The 26,396-nt window shown below is 38.7% G+C and overlaps 1 protein-coding gene across 2 annotated transcripts in view; it reads right to left on the bottom strand.

Annotated features, from left to right (window-relative positions):
• Positions 1 to 25,498, bottom strand: part of vgll4b (vestigial-like family member 4b) — a 39,161-nt gene extending 13,663 nt beyond the window's left edge. The window contains exons 1-2 of one of the 2 annotated variants that reach the window (XM_085160679.1): positions 25,285 to 25,498; positions 22,495 to 22,568 (exon numbers count right to left, since the gene is read on the bottom strand). In XM_085160679.1, coding sequence (XP_085016805.1) covers positions 22,495 to 22,558 — 64 coding nt within the window. In that variant the 5' untranslated portion in view covers positions 22,559 to 22,568; positions 25,285 to 25,498. Of the gene's footprint in view, positions 1 to 5,536; positions 6,828 to 22,494; positions 22,569 to 25,284 lie in introns of those variants that run through there. The other variant, XM_085160678.1, reaches the window with a different exon arrangement.
• Positions 25,499 to 26,396: the final 898 nt, after the last annotated feature.

Genomic DNA, 26,396 nt, shown 5'->3' with positions numbered 1-26,396 from the left:
TCATAAAATCTGGTTGAAAGCCATTTTAAACTAAAACTGAGTCATTCAGAATGCGGCAGCAAAAACAGCCTAAAGACTATGAAAAGACTTTGTTCCTCCACTATTCCTCCATGTATGTTAAGCTTCATGGCCTATGAAACACAGCTGCAGCTCCTCCCCTCACCCTCTCTCTCTGGCATGTTCCTTCTCGTGCTACTGTGTACCATGGTAACAAGGGTGACATCATCTTTTTTGGCAGGGAGAGGGATGGCAATAAAGGAAGAGAGACTGACACCACACTGTCCAATCAGCATCCAGGACTCGCTTATCACCGAGTGAAGTGCTCAACAAAAGAGTGAATCTGCGAGTGGTACCCCTGCAAACGAGTAAGACATTCGACCATATGAGGTCAAACACTGTTGACCTGCGCGACAATACAACTGCTATTGCACACTAATATATACTAGGTTGTCATTCAAGTGTAACCATCTGACACGACTGCAGCCTTTGAGAATTTTATTGAGTTATAGAAGATGATTTCACAGCCTAATGCAGTTTCAATACTACTAATACTACTACTAATTTTGCATTAGTCATCCGTGTTTTTTTAAACTAGGGATATACAACAAACTGGAAACTGGTTGCATAGTTTTCCTTCTGAAACTAACCTGTACTGGTGATAATTTGATTCTCAAATCAAAAGATAAAAAGAAACAACAAGAGCAGAAGTACTTACACATTAAGTTTTTATATATTTTTACACACAAGAAATCTATCTACATATAGGAAGTGATTATATATAGTACATTAGTTTAAATATTTGTTCACTAAATACATTTCATTTACATTAAACCAGCAGACAATTAGTGGGAATAGAGCCGTAACCCAGAAGCCAAACTCCACTCTGTCTTTTCCCCTCTCTGCTCTCTGAGTTCATTAGGTCCACATGATCAAAGCCTATTTCTCCTGATAGAACTTCAAACAGCTTGGATCAGGATGAGATTGGATTACAAACTGAGGCGAGCTTCCCTCTCCATCGCTCTCATTTCCGTCTCTCTCCCCCTTCCTCGCTCTGTCCCTCCCCCCTATCTGATACCTAAAAAAAGATGGTTCCTAGCATGTCTTCTCTCTTCAAAACAGCTATGTAGTTATTTTTGGCTGAATTTCATAGTAAATTGAACTTGGCCCTCTGGCTGCCTTTATTATCCGAGTCCATGGAGGTTTTACACTTTAAATACTAAAAGGGAAATACAAAAAAAGCTCTTCCACAAAAGTCCTGGACTGTACGAGACTGACCTGAACTTTTAAACCCGATGTTAGATTTGTTTGACCTCTGATATGAAAATGGAGGCACACAGACAGACAAAGAGAGAGAGAAGAGAGGGGAAAAAACACAGTGCAAGTAGGTGGTTTAGCATAATCAGGTGTCGCATGTCACATTGATGACCCATTGGAATAAATCCCTACAGGGCTCACGTTAAAAAAAAGATTCAATGTCCTATTTGGCAACATGGTTTTAATTCTTAGCTAAACTACTGAGCATCAGAAATGCTGATTGCTTCAAGGTCAGCTATGATGTGTTAGGCAGATTTTAGACAACTATATCAATATAAAGACTGCTGCTTATTAAAACTCTAAATTCTATTCTCCATATTTTTGTTAAAATAAAGAGATGAGATGATGTTTTGTGCTGTGCTTCAGTGGTCAAGACTCTAAGTTGCAAGTAACAGCAATACAAAACTAGTTATCTCTAGTTCATCAGATTAACTAACTTAGAGAAACAACCTGGACCTAGTAACCCTCTTATTGGCTTTTTAACCCACCAAAGTTGTAACTGCCTTCACAGTAAATGGTGGTTAATGTTAACTCTACAACATAATTCCTTCACTTTGCCTGTGTTGCTTCACCATGGCATCACTTCTTTGCTGCCTGCTGTGTACGTTAGACAAAAATGATGTTGTATGATGTCAATCATGAATTAATTTTTTTGTTGGTAAAAATAATTGCTTTGGCTTAACTTTGTTTTTAATTCATAGATCTGCCACCAACTGCATTTTACAGTTTACAAAAATCCATATTTTGCTCTAAATCCAAATGAGCCATTTGAACCACTGAGCCCTGAAATCTCTTTACAATTAGTTAGGTGACAGCCCCAGGAAGCTGCCAAAGCTGTGACCACTGCTTGTCGAAGGACTACTCATAAACATTTAAGGAACTGTTTAAAACTCATATCAACTGAGCTTCAAGTTTCTGAAAACTAAAGGGGTGTGAAGTAGGAACATCATAGAAAGTCGATGACATTCAGCAACTTCAAGCAACGATGCAATGGGTCTCAAGTAAATGTTTTGTCAACTTTAAGGCAACTGATTGAAGCAACTAGCAATTAGAGTGAATGGTATTGCTGATTGGCAAAGGGGGCAAATATATTAACAAGTTATCCAGGCAACACTAGCCTAGAATGTCCACAAGCAACCAACCACAGGCAGCAAAGCGACAGCCAATGAGCAAGTTTCTGTGAGGATGCCCCTTTATGGTGATAGATCAAGTTTTGTTTTGTTTTTTTGGCAAGTCCTATCCCCACTTCAGCCAGTATGTCACATGTATGTATTTAGTATGTATTTAGTTTGAACATGCAGCACATCGAACATGGCTGGAGAGCATAGAAGGAAAGTGTTGAACAATGTCAGTCGCAATCAATACGTTGTTTAACCAATCTAATTCCAATGCTGTGGGCCCACTGTCAATCAGCTCTGCAATCACAGATAAATCATTACTGTTTTTTCCTGTATATGCTCTTATGGCTTCTTTTATAAACAAACATAAAGCAGAAAGATATCTGAGGACGTTTAGAAATGACATCACTCTGTAGTTTTTGTCAATATAGCAGCCCCAAAACTACAGTATTGGTGGGCTTCAGATTTGACTGACTACTATATGGAATTTGTTATGAAGCACACAGTTGCATACAATTTATGACATGGCATAAACTTCCAAATTTCACATGTTCATCTGTCCAACCAGGAGTGAACACACATTTTTCTTTAACTCACAACTGAGATGAATTAAGTCATAAAGGCAGAAAGGAAGACGATTAATGTCACTGTAGGTTCACGTCACCGTCATAGCACATTAACCACCCCTGGTGAATGAACTTGAGGTCAGAATCTGTTTTTCCATGAGCCAAGTCAAGACCCTGAATGATGTCAACTTTTTTCTAATTCCCTACAGCTGATTTGATTTGTTTGTGCGAGAATTCACTAAACTTTGTCACTTACACAGTCTGTAAAAAGAATATATCTACCTGAACAACAAACAAAATGTTCAACCTGAGATTACCTAGAAAGTCACACTAGTGCAGACTTTCCAAGCTGTTCATCCATTATTACTTTTTTTTAACAGCTATTCAGTTGCATTATAGGCAGGGTATTCAAATGTCCCATCTGCATTAAATGTTGTTAAATGTCAGTGATAATAAAGGAGCAGTAATAGCTTCACAACAGGACAGTATACAAGTAGGAGCATGATTGTTGGGAAATGATGGTGTAGTTTGGCTCATGCATATAGTAACAAGTCACAACACCCACAATATCACAAAGCACTTCTATCCCTTTCTTGGCTCAACAAGTTTGAACATGAGGGGCTTTCCTTTTCCCCTCTTCACTGATAACCTTGTCCTTTTAGCTTTGTTTTCTTATCATGAAGCTCAGATTTTAGCTCAGTCAGCTAAAAGCCATACACTCTCTCTCTCTGTCACACACACACACAAACACAAAGAAAACCAAACTGATTGTCTTACTAGTGCAGAGATATGCTTCCAGACACAAATTTTATCCAAACTAGTAGATATATAAGCACAAAAATACCACTACAAAGATGTTATTTCCATCTTGACTTATGTCATTTTATTTAGAGTTAGATGACAGCTGTGAAGAGTGAAGCTTCGTGGTGACACAAATGCTCATATTCTGACTAGCAAAAATCCCGGGCCAGTGGCAGGCTTATCTAATACACCTGCGCTGTGCAGAAATGCCACCAACATTTCTCAATAATGGCATGTGAGCTCAAGCTTCTGAGAACAGTTTGAAGAGTCATGTGCCTAAATGCAAGCAACAGCCAAACAGGAATTACAGCAACCCAAGGCTTTTTTTTTTCTTTCCCCAGAAGCATTAGAAGCAGATAAAAACACAACAGAAGCCTTAATCACATGCCAAACCACAATAAATATATATATTTTTTTCTTCTGCTGCTGGTAGCATAGGTTCACCAACAAACAAAACAGAAACTAACATCTGTTTTAATCCTATGCCATTGTGCAAATGTGCAAAATGGGTGTCAGTCACAGCATATTTAAAAGGAGCTCCATTACAAGTTAATTATATGTTAAATGATGAGGCAAGCTGAAGGCACAATAGCAGGGGAAAGAAGCAACGTGACTAAAAACAGGAGAAGAAAAGCCTGCCAACCAGTTTATTAAGAAAATGCATTGTCTTTGTGTTGCTGCTGCTTTTGTAATAGTAAAAAATAAGATAAGGACTAATTATCAGTCACCACGTTATCTACCAGTCTCAAAGATTTACTTTCTATCTATAAAACATATTACTTTATGTTCATGTCATAAACTGAACATTTTGACCTGACTTCAGCTTGACAGTTGAGGACCTGCTGGTGAAATTAAACAAGGACATGCTTTTTTCACTCTTGGATTAGACCCTAGTTGCTGCAGTAGAGGCCAGCGACAGGGCAGAGGGAAAACTTGGACATAGCCCCCGGACAGACAGGGTAATCTTACAAAGCCTGACAGGAGACGAGAGCCTTTTCAAAGTCAGGCAGTTTGCAGAGATTTGGAATCTTCTACTCTCTGATTTCATGACAAAGACATAATATTGAATGAAAATTTACCTTAATGCCACGAAATGACTTGCAGCCCACAGAAAGAAATCTCTGCACTTGTAAAATTAAACAAAGATTACCAGCTGCAGCTTACAGCCTGCTGTAGGGGGTCAACCCCACAAAACAAGATGTGAAAATCTTGGACACATCCGTTCATCTGAATGCAAACGGCATGAATAATAGGACACCATCAGAGAGACTCACTAGTAATACTGTGAGTCAGTCTTATGAGAGACCATTAAATGAACACACGACTTACAGACAATTAATTCAGCCTTTTCTTTCTAGATTTTTATTTAATAATAAAAACAATGATATGACAAGTGAATAAACGCACTTCCAGCCATTCAGAAAAGGACAAAATAGAAAGAGCGCTTACACCAACTTTACGTAAAATGCGTTACAATCGGGTTAAAAACAAATGCTGAAAAACACTACTCAGGTCTGTATTCATAAATCGTATACAAGCTAAATCAATGCTCATGTGTACAGAGTGGCACGTTTTATCTACCGTGCTTGCGGGAAGAAACGACTAACTAGCGAAGCAGCGTGAACTGAGGAGAAAACTTCGACCAGCTACGTCGTTAACGTTAGCTCGCAGCGTAACGCCACTCCGAAGTTTAAAAACAGCCGTACGCCCACAAACAGCCCAAACCCGCTAGTTTACCTTCGTAGCAGAGAATGCCAATGTTGTTGTTCATCTTGTCCAGGTACTGGTAGTTCAACAGGTCCATTTTCATTAGTAGCATTTATCGGGCTTTAATTAAAAACAAAGGGAGAAAAAGAAGACCAGCTTGTTTTCCCCCTTCTCCTCTGAAGCGACGGTAAAAAAGCTAAAGGCCCAGCCTCCAACTTTACTTCTGTGGAAACTCAACAAAATTTAACCCGTGTGGAAAGTGATCTCAGTAAGTTTACTTTTTGAAATACGTGTAAGTATGCAGCGGTGACAAAGCGCAAAGAAATAAAATAATACAAAAATAAGAGTAGCGTCAGTTCTCCTCACAGCCAGCTGTAAGTCGACTGCACTGACACGCAGGCTATGCTTGGTATGACTCCTATGCTTCACCAGCGGTTTCCACTGTTGCTGAGAGGGATGCACTGGGCATGCTCGCTAAATCCGTGGAGCGCCTCAAATATCAGGGATATTTTACGCACAAGATCAGCCTCTCCAAACACATCCAGAGAGAAAGCGAGCGACGGGAGGGAGAGAGAGAGAAACACACACACACACACACAGATACCAAAGAACTGCAGCAATCCCTAAAGTCTTTAGGAAATAAATACGACAGTTAGTAAATATTTTAAGTCCAAGTGCTGTAGTTTGTTGTTTGCTTGTTTTGTTTGGGGTTTTTTTGCAAAAGGGTTTTAAATATGCAGACGTGCAATCCAGGCACACTCCATCTAGGAATACAGATTAAAGTTGCCATAAAATAATTTTAGGTCGATATAGCCTTATCTGAGGGAGAGTGCCTTACTATGATGACGGCGCTTTATTGTAAACGTTTCTATGTGTTGTAATAGTACAGGGAGACCTGCGAGATGTCAGGAAATTAGGAGAAAAAAACTTGAATAAAAGGGTAAATAAAAAAGAAACTGTGCTTCAGTTTTTGGAGATGCTGTTCATAAAGCGTTTTTGGTTACAGCCAAGATACTTTCCTACCAAAATATTGTTTATTTTTTTTATTCATCTGTCAACAACATACTTTATAGCACAGAATATATTGTTTTTCATTCAGGAGAGGCCATGAGGATAAAGAGCAGGGATATGCACTTTCTAAATTGTCTGTCGGCGTTTATTTGGACAAAAACACAAGCAAACTTTAGTGTGTTGATTTAAAAAAAAAAAAAAAAAAAAGGTTTAAAAGGGTCTGGTGGGCCTCTAACATCCTGAGTGGTCCTCTTCTGCCCCCTAGTGTTTGACGTTTGACATGGGCTAATTCCAATTTTTATAGATAGATAGATAGATAGATAGATAGATAGATAGATAGATAGATAGATAGATAGATAGATAGATAGATAGATAGATAGATAGATAGATAGACTGCACTGATCAGGCAAGGGGGAATGAATAGAGTACATAGACTCATGAAGCTCAAAACACTGCATAGCTTGTTGAGAAGAGAAAAGAACAATTTCCTCAGGGCATATGACAACACACCTCACTAGGTGTGGCTGAGCTTTAGCTTTAGAGTTTTTCATGTGACAAATACATGCAGAATACCTGTGGATATTCACTTTTACACTCAAAATAAAATATTTATATTGGAAAGACAGCAAGAAGAAAGAAAATAAGCAAAAGAGTGAAAGATTCCAAATTAAAGGGAGGAAAAACTTATTTAGCCAATGTGACCATATATTAGTGTTGCACGTTTGTTTTTGTTTCTGGTCTTGGTAACCTTACGTAACAACATACAAACAGGCCAAATAAGAACAAGGAAGGGTAATGGAAAAGAGCACAGTGGATTTGTTTTGTGCTGGTGTGGATTTAACTTTACATGCTAAGTCTACATTTCTCACAAAGCACTTAATCTCTCTATCTCTACCTCCATCTCTGTCATTTAAAAAAAGACCCCCCAAAATCTAAAACTGCTCAAACTAATGTAAAAGGAAAAAAAACTTTCCCTCCTGTCTCGCAGAAATATACAAATGTACATATGCAGCAAACGCAGTACGCATCCATGTAAACACACACCCACTTCATCCTGCTTCACAAACACATTGGTCTATACGCCTTCTCCTTTCTTTGTTGTGCAGACACAGACACACAAAAGCCTTTCCTCTCCTTCCTCCTGGCCTCCTCCTCCTCCAGTGGTGACTCAGAACTGAGGAAAACGGTTCGTGTCTATTCGGACGGCCATTGTTTGCAGTTTCAGGTTGATTTCAGGCTAACTCCTTTCAGTGCTTCAGATTATTCTCTGGGCTCTGGTGTCCTATTATTCATGCCGTTCTCTATTTTGTGAAGCTTAAGTCTGTTTAGTGCCACAACTTTTCAGGCTACACCGAGCTGTTGTAACAGAAGAGATAAGGAGAGACAGGTGCTATCCATCTGTGTACAGAAACTCTCAGATTTAACAGATTGGTGCCCTCTTATGGCCAACAGAGACTTCCATTGACCAACAAATAATAAATATCAATCAACATTTACAGATGTGTGTATTTGACTAGATAAGTCCAAACCATGCTGGTGGTCTTTCATGATTATACATACCATATTTAATGAGACGTACAACTAAATACCAACATGTTAAACTCATAATGGCATTGGAGGAAATTCCTGGGAATCCCCACAGTTAATAGACCTTGAGACAACATCTATTACATGGCAACTACTACATGAGAAATTGTCATAGTAATCTATTAAAAATGGTTACTGAATTTAGAAAACAGCCTCCTTTCATGTCCAATAAGGGTTAGCTGGTGGAATGTGTGCAATATTAGAAATAGTGCAAAACAATAATTGAGTGAAAATTTCAATTTGAAGCAAACTGTGAAGATAAGTGTGAAAATGAGCATCAATATTTGTCATATTTAAGGAAACTTTCTTATTTTCACTCTGACAAAACCATGATAATGAAGAACAGAAGCTTACTGGTGAGCCACAGCTTAGCCCCACATCCCTGTACACCAGAAAGTTACAAGGGTTTGATGTCAAGTTTTTTCCTTCTGAACACAGGTTTATAGTCCCAAAGTGAAAGAAGTAAAAGAGAGTTAAATTGTAACATCGTGGACCTCAGTTATAAAAACGGAACCCTGACTTTTTTTTTAACATAATAATGGACAAAGGATGATTCCAACTTTTGAGACTATGTTATACTATTTATAATTACTCTTGTAAAAAATACTGAAAGCCATCAAATAAAAGAAAACTGTAATTTTTACATTTTGCATTCCAATAAAATACAATTAACAACGTCAGCAATATCATCAACAACAGCATTTGGGGCATGTTTGTTTTTCCTGAGTGTAATGCGGTCTGATTGCAGCTAAAATAAAATGCATGAGTATTCCTGTGGTGGCTACATTTACTTTAACGTGCATACCAATCATGCAGTTATCACAAATGCATTACACAGAGTTTGCTTACAAAGAAAAACACATTCTCCAACACAACATTCCTTGTTCTGGCCTGGCAGGCTGTAAGATGAATAAGTATAATAAGCAGATTAATGGTTACACAACAAGCTGGTGAAAATCCACCTCTTTCTTCCGCAGTGGCAAGTTATTATACACAAGTTAGCCTAAGGAGGAAATAAACCTTTTCTCCTCACTGTTTCCATAGCCTGCTTTCTTTTGCGCAACTCATATGTGCCAGCTCTAGGAAACACAGTGTGGCCCATCAGCTACTGATTATTTATCTTTACCTCTGCCTACTACAGACCATAGACTACATTTACAATAACACCTGTCCTATTTAGACTAGATCCATTAGTATTAGTAAGCCAAACTTTTCCAGCTTTCCTGCCATCACCCCCCCCCCCCCCCTTGCTTCCTCTGTACCCATTCATTAATGTAATCTGCCATGACGAGGTGCTATCAGACCTAGTTTTTTGATCTCCTCTAATGTTTACGTGTCTCTGATCAGGTCTGGGCTTCTCCAGAGAGTGGGTGTGTCAGGAATAGCAACGCTGCACAGGCAAGGTGGTAATTCATGTTAATGCTTCATCAACACACTCTCATGTTGCGACACAAACACTGACAGAACATAAAAGATGACGCTGATTTTAAAGACTATAACAAAGGCTCTCTTGATTTGCTCATGCTTCCTATTTCTTCTCCATATTCTGAATCCTCTTCACGCCTTATTGAAAAGTGAGAAAAGAATAGAGGTTTATCACTTTCTTTGTTTACACAAAATAACATTTGTGTAAACAGAATCTCATTAAGGTGTGGAGCAAGAACAACTGTCACAGTGGCAGTGGCCAAAGGTCAAACCCTTGATGACTTTACAGCGTCTCTGAAATATCCCCAAACCATTACTGGCTTTGTTTACACGGTGACATAATGCATCAAAGATGTTTTTCCTTCCTGAAATGTGTCGTCTGAGCCTCTTGTATGAGGCTGGTTACTGAACAATCTCTTTTCCACATACCTCAAAGTTGTAAAAGGTTTGATCGCAGCTGTAATGTCTGCAAACGGCTGATGTTCTTATATTTTACATCATGACACAACACAGATTTTAACCAACTCCACGTCACTATGAATTAATCCAAAAGCTTTATTTTAAACATTTCAATCTCCCCGCTTCTTTACACATGGTTTCTGTGAACACACACTCCAACAGGAGGAAATATCAGGTTGCTGCACTGAAACAATGACAACAACAGGTGACTGTGTGGAAGCGAAGCCGTTCAGTCATTTCCCGCCTTTGTCTGGCGTGGGGTGATAAGCTGAAGCCTTTTGTTTATTATTAAGCACGGCCTTGTTTAATATTAAACACAAGCTTGCTTTTGGTGGGACTGTTTAACCATTACATCACTGGAGTTTGTGTTTTTGTTATTTTGGGGGTTTTTTTTAGCCTGTCATCACATAAGAGACACCGACCTCGAACTCGATTAAAACCTACATACTAACTCTGTAATACAATACTACTGACATCATAGATACAACAAACTTCATAGAGATCATAGAGACAAGAGGTAAATGATGGTGATCACCATTATGTATAATATGCCCTACTTTTTGCATTATATCCAATTACTAAACCTTAACGGCAAAAATACCTTCAGTTGTATAATTCAGGATGTATTATTTTAGGACATTTAGCAAACTTCTATCATGTTACAAAGGTTTAAATATATGTAGAGGAAAGTATTGCAATAAATACATTATTAGATACAAATATTTTTGGAATCTGGGCCACGTGGACACTGACATCTCTGAATAAGAGTCAGTACACCATTAAGGTTGAAGATTCAAGCTTGAGCTACTTAAGGTTCATTTAAGGAACAAAGACCATTTCATGGTGGTGCTGCCTAATGGCAACCAGATTGCTTTGTTCACATTTAAGTGCTTGCCTTTGAGTATCTATCAGATCTGTTAAAACTTTGTGTCCCATATGCCTCGCTTAGGTCATGAGAAATTTCGAGTAGTTCCAGTTCCCAGATTTGCTCTAAAAGCAGACTTTTTTAGTTTCAGCTCTGAAACTCTGGACAGTTTCACCTTTCAGATCAGGTCATCTTCCTACAGTCCTCAACTAGGGCTGTCACGATTAGTCGACTAGTCACGATTACGTCGACTATCAAAATCGTCGACGACTAATTTAATAATCGACGTGTCGTTTGAAGCTTTGTAAGATCCCAAAAGACGCAGGAATAAGTAGTAGGATTTAAGAGTGTAATAACGGACTGAAACAGAAGATGGCAGCACTGCATGTACAAGGATGCCAGCTGCCGTTAAACGCCGAAGAAGAAGAAACTGTGTCCCAGAATTCATAGCGCGGCCCTGCTCAGTTTCCAACAATGGCGGCAGCTAGTTAGTTTTAATATTACTCTTATTATTCTTTCTGGGTCACAAAATAAACGTTTAACATATTTTCAGACGAGAATGTAACTGTGTAAACCTCAAATATCTGCTCAGTTTATCAAAACATCACATATTTTCAAAAGCGCTCCGACGTTTTCGGAGACGTCTTTTACCCACTAGCTCGATAGCTAGCCGGGAGCAAGGCTCACTAGAGCCCGTGAGAACACCGGACTCCCTGCAAATCGTTTTCAAACCCACCGCCGTCTTTCGCTACTCAGGTTAAACATATATACTGTAAGTCACTTAGATAATTTTAAAATGTTATTGTTTGGCTTTTTTTTTTTATAGTTTTTACACAGATGAATAAACGTCAAGCAGACAACTAATTATCAGAAGTGTGAGATGCTCTTGAATATACTCCGGTGTCCTGTTATATTTTAGATAGCAAGGAGTTTATTAAACTTCACCGAAACAATCTGCAAACTTCATTAAAATTTAATAAACTATCATCTTGTCTTTATTTTTAGTTAGCACATACCTTAAACACTTAAAGCTGTAAGCTAATGATAGTTATATAAGAGCAGATGCTGCTGGTGCAATAAGCTGTATGTTTTACGTTCAATGGATGCATGATCTGATTAGTCGACTAATCGCAAAAATAATCGGTGACTAGTCGACTATCAAAATAATCGTTTGTGGCAGCCCTATCCTCAACTCACCTCTACCTGTTAGCTGGGTTAGGTCTCATTCATAGCGGTGTATTGTCAAATTGCTTTAATTCTGTCTGGTTTCCATTTCTTTTTCTAAATTATTTTACTGCGGTTTATAAGTTTCCCTTAATTTTATCTTAATATTGTTACAAATGCGTGTTTTGCAGTACTTGAGTCAGTGTAACTATTATCAACAATGATGGTGGTTTCTTAGTAGTGTTATATGATCTTTAAAATCAACATAAGCCTGCTATGTCCTGTGCAAAGTGTTCTCTCACAGCTGAGACATCCTAGTCATCTGTCACCTTCTCTTCAGTATAGTCCATCTGTCCTGTTTGGCTTTTTGCAGTTTGAGCAGGCTTCCTCACTCTTCTTCTCTCCACGTGATCTCTGGCTCATCTTTAGAGTTTTTGTCTGTCAGTGCGAAAGTTGATTTGAACATCTTCTATCTGCCTGATCTTTTTTCTCCCTCTGTCTCTAAGTGCTCTCGTCTACTCCTCCCCCTGCAGCGTGCCTGCCAATATTTGTTTACGACATAAAGAAAACCGTCTTGACAGAAACTGGCTGGCACTGGCTACACTGGCTTCAGGCAATGCGAGGCTGGATACTAATATTATGCAACTGTCAGAAACACATCTCCAATCTTATGTACAGCAAGTTGAGATTCAAATCTCTCAAAAAAATGCTGATAACCACCAAAAAAAGAGAGAAAAATTTCCAAATATGGCATCCAACTTTGACACAGAAAAGTTGAGGGTGGTCAGTGTCTCTTTTGTTGCTAATTAAAGAATGGTTAAGCACTTCAAATATATCACACCAAACAGATTCTATTTCTAGTAATGGAAAAGGATAACTCCGCCCATCAGCCATTCGAACCTATGACAACATTCTTGCCATGCTAACAATTAGCGTGTAGCAAACCGACCCCGGGGGAATGTCTGTGCCACTGCCACTCATTTTCTCAGTCTTTGTTTTGTATCCTGCTTTGCTATGCTGGATGCAGTGGCAATTAACACAATATATTAGTTGATATTCTTAGAGTAACCCCGAAAATCCCATTTGAAAGTTAAAATGTACAGAAAATATAGAAATCTAACCTAGACAATGATTCATCTAGGTGAACACAAAAGAATGCAATAAATAAATAAATGCAATGCATTCTTTAAAACTGCTGCCTTGCATAAGATGTGTGCGCATTTCTTTTTGTATGCTTGGACAGGTCAAATGAACTGCCTTTGTAACAAAAAAAAAGAAAGAAAAGTAACAATGACTCATCAAAATGCTTTTCCTGCACTAGAAAAGTCAACCTTTTTTTGTGAAAGGCAATGCAATCCTATTTTATTTAATTCTCCGTAGCTATAGCGAGCGCTATCAAAAAGAGAGGAATGTCAAATATGTGTGGTCAGCACAGCTCTGAGAGAAGGTTCCCTCACTGAGACACAGAGCTGCTATAAGACCAGCAAGTGTGACATTTACTGAAAGCAAATCTAGGACATGGTTTCTTTTACATTTTAAATGTCAATGTTAGGACCCAAATTCAACCACCGCCTCTTGTCAGCTGAGTTCTCTGAACGTGACTTGACTATTTGACTATTTCACTCATTAAAGAAAACTTTCATGTAAAGAAAGAAGAGAGGAGCATTACATGAAACCTGGTGGATACCCAAAAGTAAGGAGTGTGGTGGATGATCCGCGTGTTTCTGCAGTTACTTAACTTTCTAATCATTTAAATTAATCAATAAAGATGATAATTCTTTGTACTATTTTCTCAATACATATTTCATACTTGATGCTGCTGATGTCGTAAAATATTATTGTGCAAAAAGCCTGATTTCCATGCCTAAAGGAGTCTGCTGTGAAAATACCACATTGCAGTGTAATGTCATATCAAATTTGAGAGACAAGTACGTGCTTATGTGTAATATCTGTATAGAAACTATAAAACAAGCAATTGGTCAACGTAAGAAACTCAAATGACATTTTTAACACACATATACAAAACAGATTGTTTTGTATATGTGTGCTACAGGGAAAACTGTGTGTAACAGGAAAAAAAAGGCTTGGAACCATGATCTTGTGACACTTGACTTTTGACCCTGCAACAATGGCAGCCTGTAGAACTTGTCGCTTTAATAGCCGTCTGCTGAACCGGCGGTGATGCAATACCTGAGTAAGTGTGCATTGGTCAACCCCTATGTAAATACAACTGTCAAAGGAAGTGTAGAGGCAAAGAAAGATGAAGTCATCTTTCATTTACTGCTCGTTATGCTGCATTGGGGAAAATCAGCCATGGCAGTATTCTGTACACAGGAACAGGAGGGGAACAAACCCTAAGGGTCATCCAAATTGTACGAATGTATGATTCTGAGGAAGGTCAATCATCAAAGAACTCCAGGGCACTCTCTGGCACTCTTTCTGTCTGTTGTTTTTTTTTTAAATACAGATGTATGTAAAGTCCCTTTGTTTTCTATAAAGATCATAAGATAAAATATGTTTTTTCTCCCCTTGCTATACTGTAAAGATAGTAGAACCAGTATCAAAACACAGTACACTGACTTTGGGCTCAAAACCTAGAGAATCCAATAAGAGCAACCACTGCAATCATTGCTCAGGTGTATTATAGACTAAGAGACTAAGATTTCACACTCAAAAGGAGTTTAATATTAACTATTTTATTGGGCTATAGTGGTGCTAGTGCAAAGTTTTTTACACTGGTAGTGCAAAAAGACGTTTGCAGGATGTATTAGCAGAACACATATGCCATATCCACAGATTAATTATCTCATGGCTAGACATGGACTTCCGTAATAGTAATCACCTACATCCACATTGAGCATATTCCTTCATCCTGCAACATGCCACTTGGGAATTTTTGCTAGCTGGTTATGTTTTGGTGTTTGTTTTACTATTTACTTTCGTTACTTCAGCTAATTATTTACTAGCATACTACATGGTCTATGTTTATGTGTCAGGTTGGGTCTTAGACTCCACCTCTCTGGGAACATCTCAGGCCACCCTGAGTGTGAGGGCCTGTCTCCCCCCACCACACTGATGCCAGTCCCTGATGCCCTAACCCGTCAGTGCATTGGTGGTTCTCAGTGTCCAGAGCTGGGCGCTGGAGTGTGTACTGGCTCACTCCCAGGGGCTGCTTGGTGGGGCCCTCAGATCTCGGCTCTCTGGGCCCAAGGGCTTGGTCCGCTCTGGCATAGCAGGCTGCCGGCAGAGCCTGCGGGCATGTCACTGCAGCCCCCTGTGGCTTTTGCGCCATTACTGCTGGGTAACCCCCCTCGTCTGGGGCTCTCCTCAGCTCTTCTCTAGGAGAGTGGTGCAGCTGCCCCTCCGGTGGTCCTCCTTGGGCTCTTGTGCTCTGGGGAGCCTCTAGATGTCTGGGGCCTGGATCTCCTCCATGCCTGCTTCATATCCTGGGGGGCAGGGTTATGGCTCCCCACACCTACTATTAGATGGTTACATGGAAAAAACTTTGAATACAAGTGTGCTCACGCACACAGGTGTGCACAGACACACACTATCTTCCTCGGCTGCTGCCTCTTAGCATATCATGCGTTGTCAGTCTTGTCTGCAGCTCAGTAACATTCAATATTTATTATTGAATGTTACTTAGACTTATCTTGGTTGTTGCTGTGGTTTCCTTGGTGTGTTGTTCTCTTTTGCTTGTTTTCTTTTTTTTTCCAGCAGGTGATCCATCGGATATTCAGTGTCTTTTCTCTCTGTCCCTCTCCCCCTCTGTTTTTCTTTTCCTCTTCTTTTCTTTAACTTCTCTTGTCCCCCAAATAAATAATTAAATAAATAAATAAATAAATAAAAAGGATCAGTCAAGTGGACCAGCCTGGCAAAGCCGTAATGATTCACTTGGGAAAATAAAGTCTGTTGGGCATTTTTATTGGCCTTCAGACAATAATCCTAATTGCTGCAGGCAAAATAAATAAATAAATAAAATAAAATAATAATTAAGTTAGACAGTGAATATGGACTTAACATGGAGAGCTACATATCCTGTGTCTGAGAAGTAGTAGTAATATTACTACTGGAGCAGTAACATTCATAATGCCTAAGAGTCCATTATTACTTTATGCCTTGTTTTTATTGGCCATCAGAATCAAATAATGCTTCCCTCTTTGCTTTTATCATAGTATAACAGGCTTATAGTAACAGTTAACTCTATCAAACTGGAGGATGATAAAAAAATAATCCCAGTGCAATTCCAGTCACTCTTTATCATTTGACTCATCCTACCCAGGAACAGCCAAACACACTGCAAAGCCTTTGGTCCAGTAATATTTTACATACCATAAATGTCTTTTGTTATGGTAAAAAGAAGACCATAACAAACAGATGTGAAAGAACTATGGAAAAAGTATACCAATAAATTATGAGATAAAATGGGATGAGAGAAACTTTTACATCACTTTGCCTTAAATCCCCGTGGTCATTACAGCTCTGAAAAGACCCTTCTGATAATTTTTCTACTGCAGACTCTTTGAACTATAGAACAACTGATAGGGGCGATAACCCAGACAGGCCTAACAATTCTTGTAATACGTAGTCTGTAAAATAAGGAAACATAAGAGATACCGGCTACAGGACTGATAGTAAAGCTGACCAATAAAACTGAACTAGACACAATACAGGACACATATAAAAGGTATTATGAAAAATAACTGCACTGTCTGCCATTATGTTCCACATTGTCTTCCATTGTTTTGCTTGTGGCTGATTCTTGCTGGTAGCTTTTACTGTATATTTAACCACTGTCTAAAAAAACAAGACAGAGTTTGTCAGTGAAAAACATGGACTGAATCTATATGTATGTATTATAATAGAGATGTGCCATGGGGCTATTAATGGTCATAGGTCCAGCTGCTATATATAATGTATCGTCGTCTAAAGTTATGGATAGATTAAAAAAAAAAAGAGTGTGCAAAGTGTCAACACTTAGCATTTTTACAGAGGCCAGAAGTTCCTTCATTTCTTTTGAGTATTAATGTCTGTTTAAAAATTATAATTTTATTCTACAAGTAGAGGGCAGTTAGCTTAGCTTCGCGGGCAGGCTTTGTTTAAAAGTTAATAAAATGTCACCTTCTGCCTTAAAGTTAAATACTTTTGTTCAGTTTGATGACAAGTTTCACCTTTATATGAGGTACATGAGGCTATTTCAAGAGCACTGACTTGCTGGATTTCTCTATTCTGTGTGAGTTTGCCAAACAATCAGAAACTCAGAAAGGTATCAGTTAAACAAATGTCTATTTTGCATGTATGCAGTCCTTTTGTGAATCATGCAAAATCTTATTATTGCTGCCAATGTTGAATCAAAGACCCACTTGTTTTTCTTGTGAGCCACTGGGTTACCCATACATACAAGATCGTGTTTATCAAGATCTAAGCCATTTACCTCAAAATGCCCCACCAAGCCTGATGCACTACACAGAAGGAGCTGTGCTACTCATTATCTACATTTCATGTTCACTTAAAACCTGTGTCATGTTACATGGGCTGAACTGAAGAAAAGTCAGAAACCAAAACAGGTTTGAGGGCAAACCAACTCTTTCCTAAGGAAGCCCTAAACAAAACCAAACCCATCCCACCCACGGGCATGAATTCTCAATCAAATTACCTCCCACGTAGAATCCCTCCGGATGGGTTTAGACAAAGAGCAGTGATGCAAGGTCTCCGATTTCCCTTTCAGTGTTGATCCAAGTACATACAAATCATCATCGACATGCTACGACTAGTCCGGACAATACATTTGCTCGAAGAACTTCTACACCACCCTTTAAGAGTTTAGAAAAGTGCCAGCTCAGATTAACCAAACTTGCCTCTACCGTTGCGGTACACCTCAACCTCAGCTGTGTGACTAAACTGAGGAGGTTTACTGTTGTTTGCAAGCACAGTGTCAAAGCCAGTTTCATGAAATCCATTTGATGAACATTTAATGAGCTTAAGAACTGAAATAAAAACAACAAAATATAAATTTAGCCTTCGGGTGTTGTTAATCCCCTCATTCTCCTTTTATAAATCTGCTCTGGATTTTTTTTAATGGTATATTATCTTTATATTTAAATAAGACTAATAATTACCGAATACCACTGTTCCTACATTAGCATTTCTAGCTAATGCTAACACCAGCTAACACCAATTCACTTACCTGCTAACAATGATAATGCTACTTTGCTAGTATTTATAAGAAAATGTTTGCAGAGTTCACTGTCCCAAATGAAAATGTGAGTATGCTAACATTTGTTTAATGTTTATTACAACAACGTATGCACAGAACTTGGGGAAAAAAGCATTTTCTTATAATGCTTCTTATACTTGGAACAAATTACAACAGGATCTGAATCTGTGCAGCTTAACTGGACTGAAGGGTTTTAAACAGATTCTGAGGATGATGGAGAAAGCATTATGGGATGGCTGTTCCTGCTCTTAATGTTTTATTGCTACAGTCTTTTATTTTATTTTTACTTGTAATTTTCCAGTTATTATTATCCAGAATTGTAATAACTATATACTATGTTTAAACAAGTTGTAGTTTTTTATGGATATTTAAAACAGGACGATCTTGAAAATGAGAGCTCATGTCACAGTGAGATTATTGTGAACAATTTATTTAAGTTTTGCTAATAAGCACTAAATGCAAAGTGATGAAGTGACTTTCTTTCTGTATACAAATTGGAAAATAAAATAAAAACTGGCAGAACCAGAAAACACAATGTTTGTCAATCCGTCTGTCTCTCCATCCATCCAATTTTTCTTACTGTTATATGAGAAAGCAACTACTGTATGCCACTCATCACAATCAGTCAGAATTTAGTATAAGTGAGGAAGACAGTTGAAATAGTTGGAAAAAGAATGAAAAAGAATGAGTGCTTCAACAAACCATGGAAACTATAACAATAAAGGGTGTATTCTGAAAGTGTGTGTGTGTGTGTGTGTGTGCGTGCGTGTGTGTAGGTTTATTTTATAAACAAACAAGTAGGATTTGAGTGCACCATACGAGACCACAACCACCTTCTCTTGGCACCAACTCCTCCTTTGTTGTGGTTCCTTTCAAAAACAAAAGGTCCGTATTCCATCTTTTCAATAGAGCCCTAAATAGCTGGCTCTCTTTGAAATGACTGGCTTCAGTCTGACGTCCACGATCCAACACGCAATCTGGGCCTGCTCACTGAGAGCGCTCACCGAATTTATGAAACATATTATATAACTTATTATTCAGGAAATGTGCATGCATATTTTATAAGACGCAGAAAACGCGAAGCTACAAACAAAAATAATTCATCTGTCCTTGAAGCTGGGCTTGCAATGCATTCTAGACTGATTTTCAAATACAGGTCTGCTTCCAGGAAGGGTGGAGCACACCGTGAGATCTTCCAAGTAGACACCAAAATTGCTATGGAGGGTGATGACAAGTATTAAGCATTTACCCACATTCACCATTAAATACAAGGCACAGTTTACTTCACTGTTTTTTTAGTATGTGTGTAATTACCATATATTTGGCTTCAGGAGCATAAAACCTGTCATTAGTGTTGCATGCAGACAGTTTGTCCTCAAACCGGAAGGTGGCTCCCTGACAAAGACCGGTACTGCTGAAGAGTGTGTGTACTGTAGGCATGTATATGCAAGCATTGTGCTGTTTCATATTTGGAGTAGGTTGAAGTATATTTATATACATTTATATAATTTTTTTAGCAGGCTTTTTCCCTATAGTGGTTAAAGTTGTAGTTTCTCATCAAAGTTTTTTCAGATGCGGATGAATTGCTTAGAGAAACATACAAAAAATATTGTGCAAAGAGCCACTTGCAAACAGCATGCAAACATCACCTTATAGATGAAGTAAGTGAAAGTGAAAGAGAAAGTGAACTGCAAAATTGATCCAGGTATCTTACAGGATGTCAAGGTGGCTGTGCAGCTGGAGCTCAGCAGAAGTTCTAAGCACCAAGCCAGAGACATCAATCCTGCAGAGATGCAATGCATCTCTCACCTTGAGAGAGCCTTCAATGCTTAGCACAAATGATACGGTAGAACTAAACCAGTTCCGTGAGAAACCCAGAAGTCTGACTTTCAGGTCTGACTAGCAGCTAACAGCAACATTTAAATGTTTATTTGGTTTTGTTTAATGATATTATTGTAATCAGGAAACTTGTTGTGTTGCATTAGTTTAAGAGCACTGTCTTTGACTCAGATCACATTCTACGAAAAAACAGTTTTTCTTTTAACTGTACTCATAAACCTGCAAGGCGACATACAAACGTAGATCCAAGGCTATGATATTTCTATACTTTTCTAACTGTCGGCAGATTCTTGTGAACAAAGCCGTTACTGCTATCAGCCCATCACAAGTACAAAAAAAGGAAAACAAAATGTTTGAATTGCATAAATGACAAAAACTTCCTGGTCTGAAAAGTGAAACTAATACAGAAGTGCCTTTGTATATCAGAGTCAAAAAGGAAGATAAAGAAAGGAATGCTTTACAGTGTGACTGACAGGTAATAAGCATATGAGAGAAGCACATCAAGTCTTCACAAAACTAAGCAACATCACGGTGACTGCATCACCTCTTCTATACAATCTATGGGTTCTCCTTGAAGAGTTGCCTCATGTTGTTAGAACTAATGGAAGTAGAGTTTCTTTTTAAGCTTGTATAAGCTTTCATATTCAATTAGCCTTAATATTTGGGCCTGAGCCAGCAATTCTATTTCTAAACATTACTGCAGTAATGTCAATGCATTATTCATGTTCAGTAATTTTATGTCCTTCAAGACAGCATTTCTATAGTTCCCTGAAATATTTCAAACAGTGATGGCTTATCTGCAGGGGTAGGGGTATGGTTGGAACAGCTGATCTGATCCAAAGCACTGGCCTAAGTGAGCCCCACTCATTCGACGTGAATTAAATCAGTTGTTGAAAAGGCAGGCCTGAGCCTCTCCCTGATCTGTGACAAGGCTCTGGTGTCAAGTGCTGCGCGGTCTCTGCAAAGGCTCGTCATAAATGCAAATGAGCCCACAGAGGTTGTTGACTTAACTACCTGTTGGCCTGGTTGTTCAACTAACTTGAAGCTAGTTTTGTCTGACTCGCTCGTTAGCTGACTAGTGTAGCAGTTAGCTCAGCTGGCTCTCCGATTCAAGCGGTTTTCTCCGCACTATTGTGGAAACAGGTTGTGTGCATTGTCTTTGGACAAAGAGGCCATACACAGCTGACAACAAAAAGTGGCATCAGCGCAGGAGAAAAAAACAAAAACACTGCAGGGGAGCGAGGGAGCAGAGGAGGAGGGGTGGGGAGATCCCAAGGCCTTTTACTGAGAAGTACAAGGAAGCAGATATTCCACTTAATTTGAGTCAGAACATTACGGGAACACGCTGGTGACACAGCAGTTCTGATTATCTTACTTGCTTATATGTGCGTCAACTTAATCAGCTCTAAAATGGGGATCTTCAAATAACCTTCTAGCAGGTTTTATCAAAGTGAAATAGACACAACAGGAAGACTGAATCTCTGTAAAATAATGATACTAAGAAAAACTTGTCTCAGTGGAATTCACCGCATGTCTTGTTTCTTTTAAGAATTCAAATCCTGGTATTTATGGAAATAAATCCCACAAAATTCACAAAGTCAGAGCTTCTAGATTTTTCTCTCAACAAAAGTACAAACATTTCCAATGCCACTCTACCAAAGACCAATTATTAAAAGTCAAATAAACAAACATACTGTGTTTCTGTGCAAAATATCAAAAATAACAAACTGAGCTGCCTCCTCTAAACAGTGCATGTCAATTATCAGTGGTATCCACTGAATGTTAAGTGTCCTTGTAGTTTTTGCTCAGCTCTGGAGCCTGCTGGCTGCAGGGAGGCCTGCTGAGAAGGACCGGCCATTTCTCGTTAATCTCGGAAGGAATTTTTTTCTGCACTGCCAGAAGCACTCAGACATGATTAGGGAAAGAGAAAGGAAACGACAGAAGAGGCCGGAACAAAAAAAGTAAGAGAAATTAAGACAGCGATGAAGTGAATGACTGGAGAAGAAGATGGACAGAAATCAATGAGAGAGACACAGACACAGAGTCAACAGCAGGAAAGACAAAACCCCACCCTGATTTCAGTAAAAGCAGGTTAACAGCGAGCTGCTGGTTAAAAAGAAGTAGTGATGACAGTTGAAGGCCGTTGGTCTAATTTGCCTGCAAATCAGAAAGCACAATTGTACAACACAAAGACACCTATTGTCTTATGAAAGAAAACCTGGCCCGGGGGTTTAGACTGTAAATAAAGTTGCACTTCATCTATATGTAGCACAACTGTAATGATACAAATCATTTGCCTGCACCTTTCAACGGTACAACAGTCAATAGAGAGGGAGAGGAAGCAAAAAAGCGGCATGCATCTGAACTCGATTTCTGCAGGCTCATAAATACAAGCAGAAATGGAAGCTTGATAAAACTTACTCTCTTCCTCATTCGCGTGAACAAACGATGCTGCTCTCGACAGAACATCCAGTGGCGTCTCCATGCTTGGATGCCTGCAGGGCAGAGAGGAGGGCAAAGTGTCAAAACTCTTTAGGGATCATTATTTGTCAGTTTAAGCAAACAAAAAAAGGAGTTAATATTTAATTTCCTTAAAAGCTCCAAAACTGTTTCAAAGTCTCATGGTGCACAAAACTAAAAATAAGAAATCTGACTGCTTTAACTGATGCAGAATATAAATATAAAAGATTCGCTCTCATTTTTTCCTAATTATATTACAAAATGTTGCTTCTCTACTCATCACTAAGGTGATTGTGCTTAGTGTTCCTTTAGCACAATCACCTGTCTAAGACTTTGCCTTTATACTAGAATAGTCTCACCTGATTTAGGTATAAATATAAAATATAATAACAAAGACATTGTAGTCAAACATTGCAAGCCAGTGTTTAATAGTTGCGTGCTTTCAGCACTTGCTAATGAAACAAACCAGCCTTTACTCAAAACAGAAATAAAAATGCAAATTTCTTACCATTGCTGTCAAATATATACTGTCGTCAATATTAATATGTTTATTTTTTTTATTTATTATTTATAGGTGAGGTAGGTGTGTTGAGAATCTTAGCCGCACACACTGGACCTTTCCCTTTTGCAATAAATGATATATTCCCAGTGAGCGTGCTTAGACTACGAGTGTCTTTGGTGCATGAATGCTGAGGGTCTACCAAGTGCACATGTGCAACTCCTCAAAGATAACCATAACCCTGAAGTGAAAGGTTTACAAACTCTCTTAAAAGGCTACTTTAAATGCAATTTGGAGCAAAGTAAAGCGTGCAATTAATCATGTGATTAACATTAAACAAATCAAACACTCTTTAAATGCCTAAAATGTCTTTGTTTAGTTGATGTCTATTTCGTGGTTATAAGTGGACTGTGTTTTTAACTTTACAAGCTTTTATTTTGTTGATACTTCTATCGTTTATGTCATTAGACTGTGAAAATTATATCAACATATGGGTGTCAAATATATGACTCATGGGCCAGAACATGCTGCCAAAGGGTTCAGTTTGGCAAACTGGATTGATTTAGAAAAATATATATATAATAACAATAAAATTAGCTGCAAAATAATTACATTTTTTGGGAAAACACACTGCTTTTCCTGGTGTGGGGATGGCAGCATTGCTATACAGCAGAGAAAATGTATGGAAAGACTTCCAGAGCTCCAAGAATTCTTTAAATTATTAAATACTAATCTGTTTTTCTGGGTTTTTAAGCTCCATGACACTCTATATGTGAAGGTTCACTCTAAATTGTGATCCACATGTAATTACTAAATGTAATGACTATTATCAAAAACATTATGATACAATGGATTTACTGGTCCAACTCGCATGAGATCAAACCGGACTGTATGTGGCCCATGAACTTAAATCGGCCTTGTAATACCAGATCATAATCATTAAAAAAGCCAGGTGCTTTCACTGAAATTCAAAATTATATGAATGTTGTTTCTTTGTACTGATCAGACTTGAGATCACATGTGTGACTGGTCCTTAAGAGAGTCTTTGTTGCGATCCAGCTGATTGTCAATAAGCCTTTCACTTTTGGGCCAAGTTTGGGATTAAGAGTTTGCTGCACTGACAGCAAACCCTTAATCCAGATGGATTGTGAAAGTACCTTCAAACACTTGTGTGGTCTGCTAGCCTCAGTCATCAACATGAAGAAAGCATGGCCTACAATATATATCATTTTTTGCTATCGTGTCCAGTAGTCGTTCTATAAAATAATTATGTTACTGTCATTTATCATCAGCAGTAGTATGTATAAACCAGCCATCTGTCATTCCTGATGTAATTACACTTCATTATTACCACTTAGAGCTTTTTTATTCACTTTAGAGTTTTCATATTCTTATTCAGACACAGAGTTTTGTTTTCTTAGGATTAATTTTTTATTTCTCTCCTACAGTGTTGACTAGCTGAGCTATGAAAGGTATCTGTGGATTAAAAAAAATGCTCCAGCGCATTTCTCTTCCCTCTTTCTCCATTCCTAGGATACCTTGTTACTCAAGGAAAACAGAGTATCAAGCATTGTTACTACTGAAAAGTAGCCCGTACTACGACTTCAAATCAAACCGCAAACGCAGCAGGGTTACGCGGGGATACCTTGTTACTACACGGTGGTGAGCGTAAAGGAAACTCGACAAGCATTTGATGGGACAGGTCTGCGCTGAAAAAGAAAAAGAAAAGCCGAATATAATGGTAGCAAGTGCGTCCACTTTTATTCCCACCGGTGAGAGTATTTATATCGGTCTGACTCAGTGCTTCCTTAACAGCGGTCCCTTAAGATGAACCCTATCCAGGAAGGATTAGAGCAAAAGGATCTGCACTGAACTCTGCCTGGCACTGGAGAGGAAATGCATAGCCTCTTGATATTGATAAGCTTTCACTCATTTCCTCCACACTCACTGCAAACAAGTGAAATCTCTAAAGGAAAAGCGTGTGGCCGAAAGCATTATAAAGTTTGGGAACCCGCCAGCACTGCTTCATATCGTGAATGAAATGTGTAAGAAGGCTTCGGATAATATTTCAGCCCTATTTTTAACCGCTCCAATACACAGGCTTCATTTACAAGCTTAATATTACAGGGAAAAAAGGGTCCAATATTTGTCCTTCGCAGCTTAGATAAACACTGCACTCTCACACTACTGGGGGGAAAAACAAAAACGAAACAATGTCAGTGACACACAACTTCATGTTTGGCAGCACATACCTCCTTCAAGCGCCACTTTGGTATCTTCCAGAATGATAGCGTCCACACAAAAATTAACCGAAATAAAACATATGGTCCCAAAGAGAGTGCCAGAAAAATAAAAAAAACTGAAGCCGCGACTGAGCGGTCCCGTACGAGGCCAGACAATAGTAGCAGAGCTGTCGGGACAAACTTGCTTGTAAACGAAGAGGAGGAGGAGGAGGCAGGGAAGGGAGGGAGAGAGTAGGAATGCCTGGAATGATGGAATTCAGTTCCTAGCAGGTGGTGAAAGTGAAGCGCGCTGATTGGCGAAGGACGGGAGCAGTGATATCAGCATATATTATGATAATGACGCATTGCATCACATCCTCTGGAGGTTTGTAGCCCCTGCTGTCACTGCGTGTAGCATTATTAAGTCTTACTCTGAGACTCGGAGATTTTGAAACGGTAGGTGACTCAAGGGCACGTTTACACCCGCGCACAGTGCGAGTGTTAACCAGTGAGAATGGGGTGTGGCAAGTATTTAGACGTACTGACATGAGACGGGATATTTTAACTGTCAAAACTGTGTTTTTGACACCTTTTTTATATTACCGGGTCGAGAGGGAACAAATTCTATGTACTGTTCAATTAATTCATAGAGCACATTATAAAAAATACCAAAGAGTACATGAGTACACTGGATGGCTTTGGAAAATATGAAGGAAGGGATATATTTTTAAATGTTCCATGTACTTTAGTAGCTTTTTTCTGCTGATAAAGACCCTCTCCATGGTCATACTACACATATAAGTAATAGATAAACAATGAATTGATGAAAAGGTTCTTGTTTTTTCACTATGCACTTTAGAAATTTCAGGGGTTCTTTGTTGGGGTTTTTTGTTGTTTGTTTTTTTTACAATGGGTGCACATAAAAGGGGCATATTCTATGAAATAACACAACGCTTTGTTCTATAATTACAGGGCAATCTGGGCAGTAAGCTACAGCAACCCTTCCTGTTTTTTCTTTGTCTTATAGTACGATATCACAGGGATAAAATGTGTAGTTAACCTTCTTTACCCTGTCAGAAAGGGGAATTTCACTGGCTTGACCTGCTTAAGCTCAAAGTTGGTTTGTGTTTGACATTTCTGCT

Source organism: Neolamprologus multifasciatus, chromosome 5 (genome assembly GCF_963576455.1).
Source record: "Neolamprologus multifasciatus chromosome 5, fNeoMul1.2, whole genome shotgun sequence".
In the NCBI taxonomy this organism is placed as follows: Eukaryota; Metazoa; Chordata; class Actinopteri; order Cichliformes; family Cichlidae; genus Neolamprologus; species Neolamprologus multifasciatus.
The sequence above is the reverse complement of the archived record's forward strand: the minus strand, read 5'-3'. Positions and strand labels throughout refer to the sequence as shown.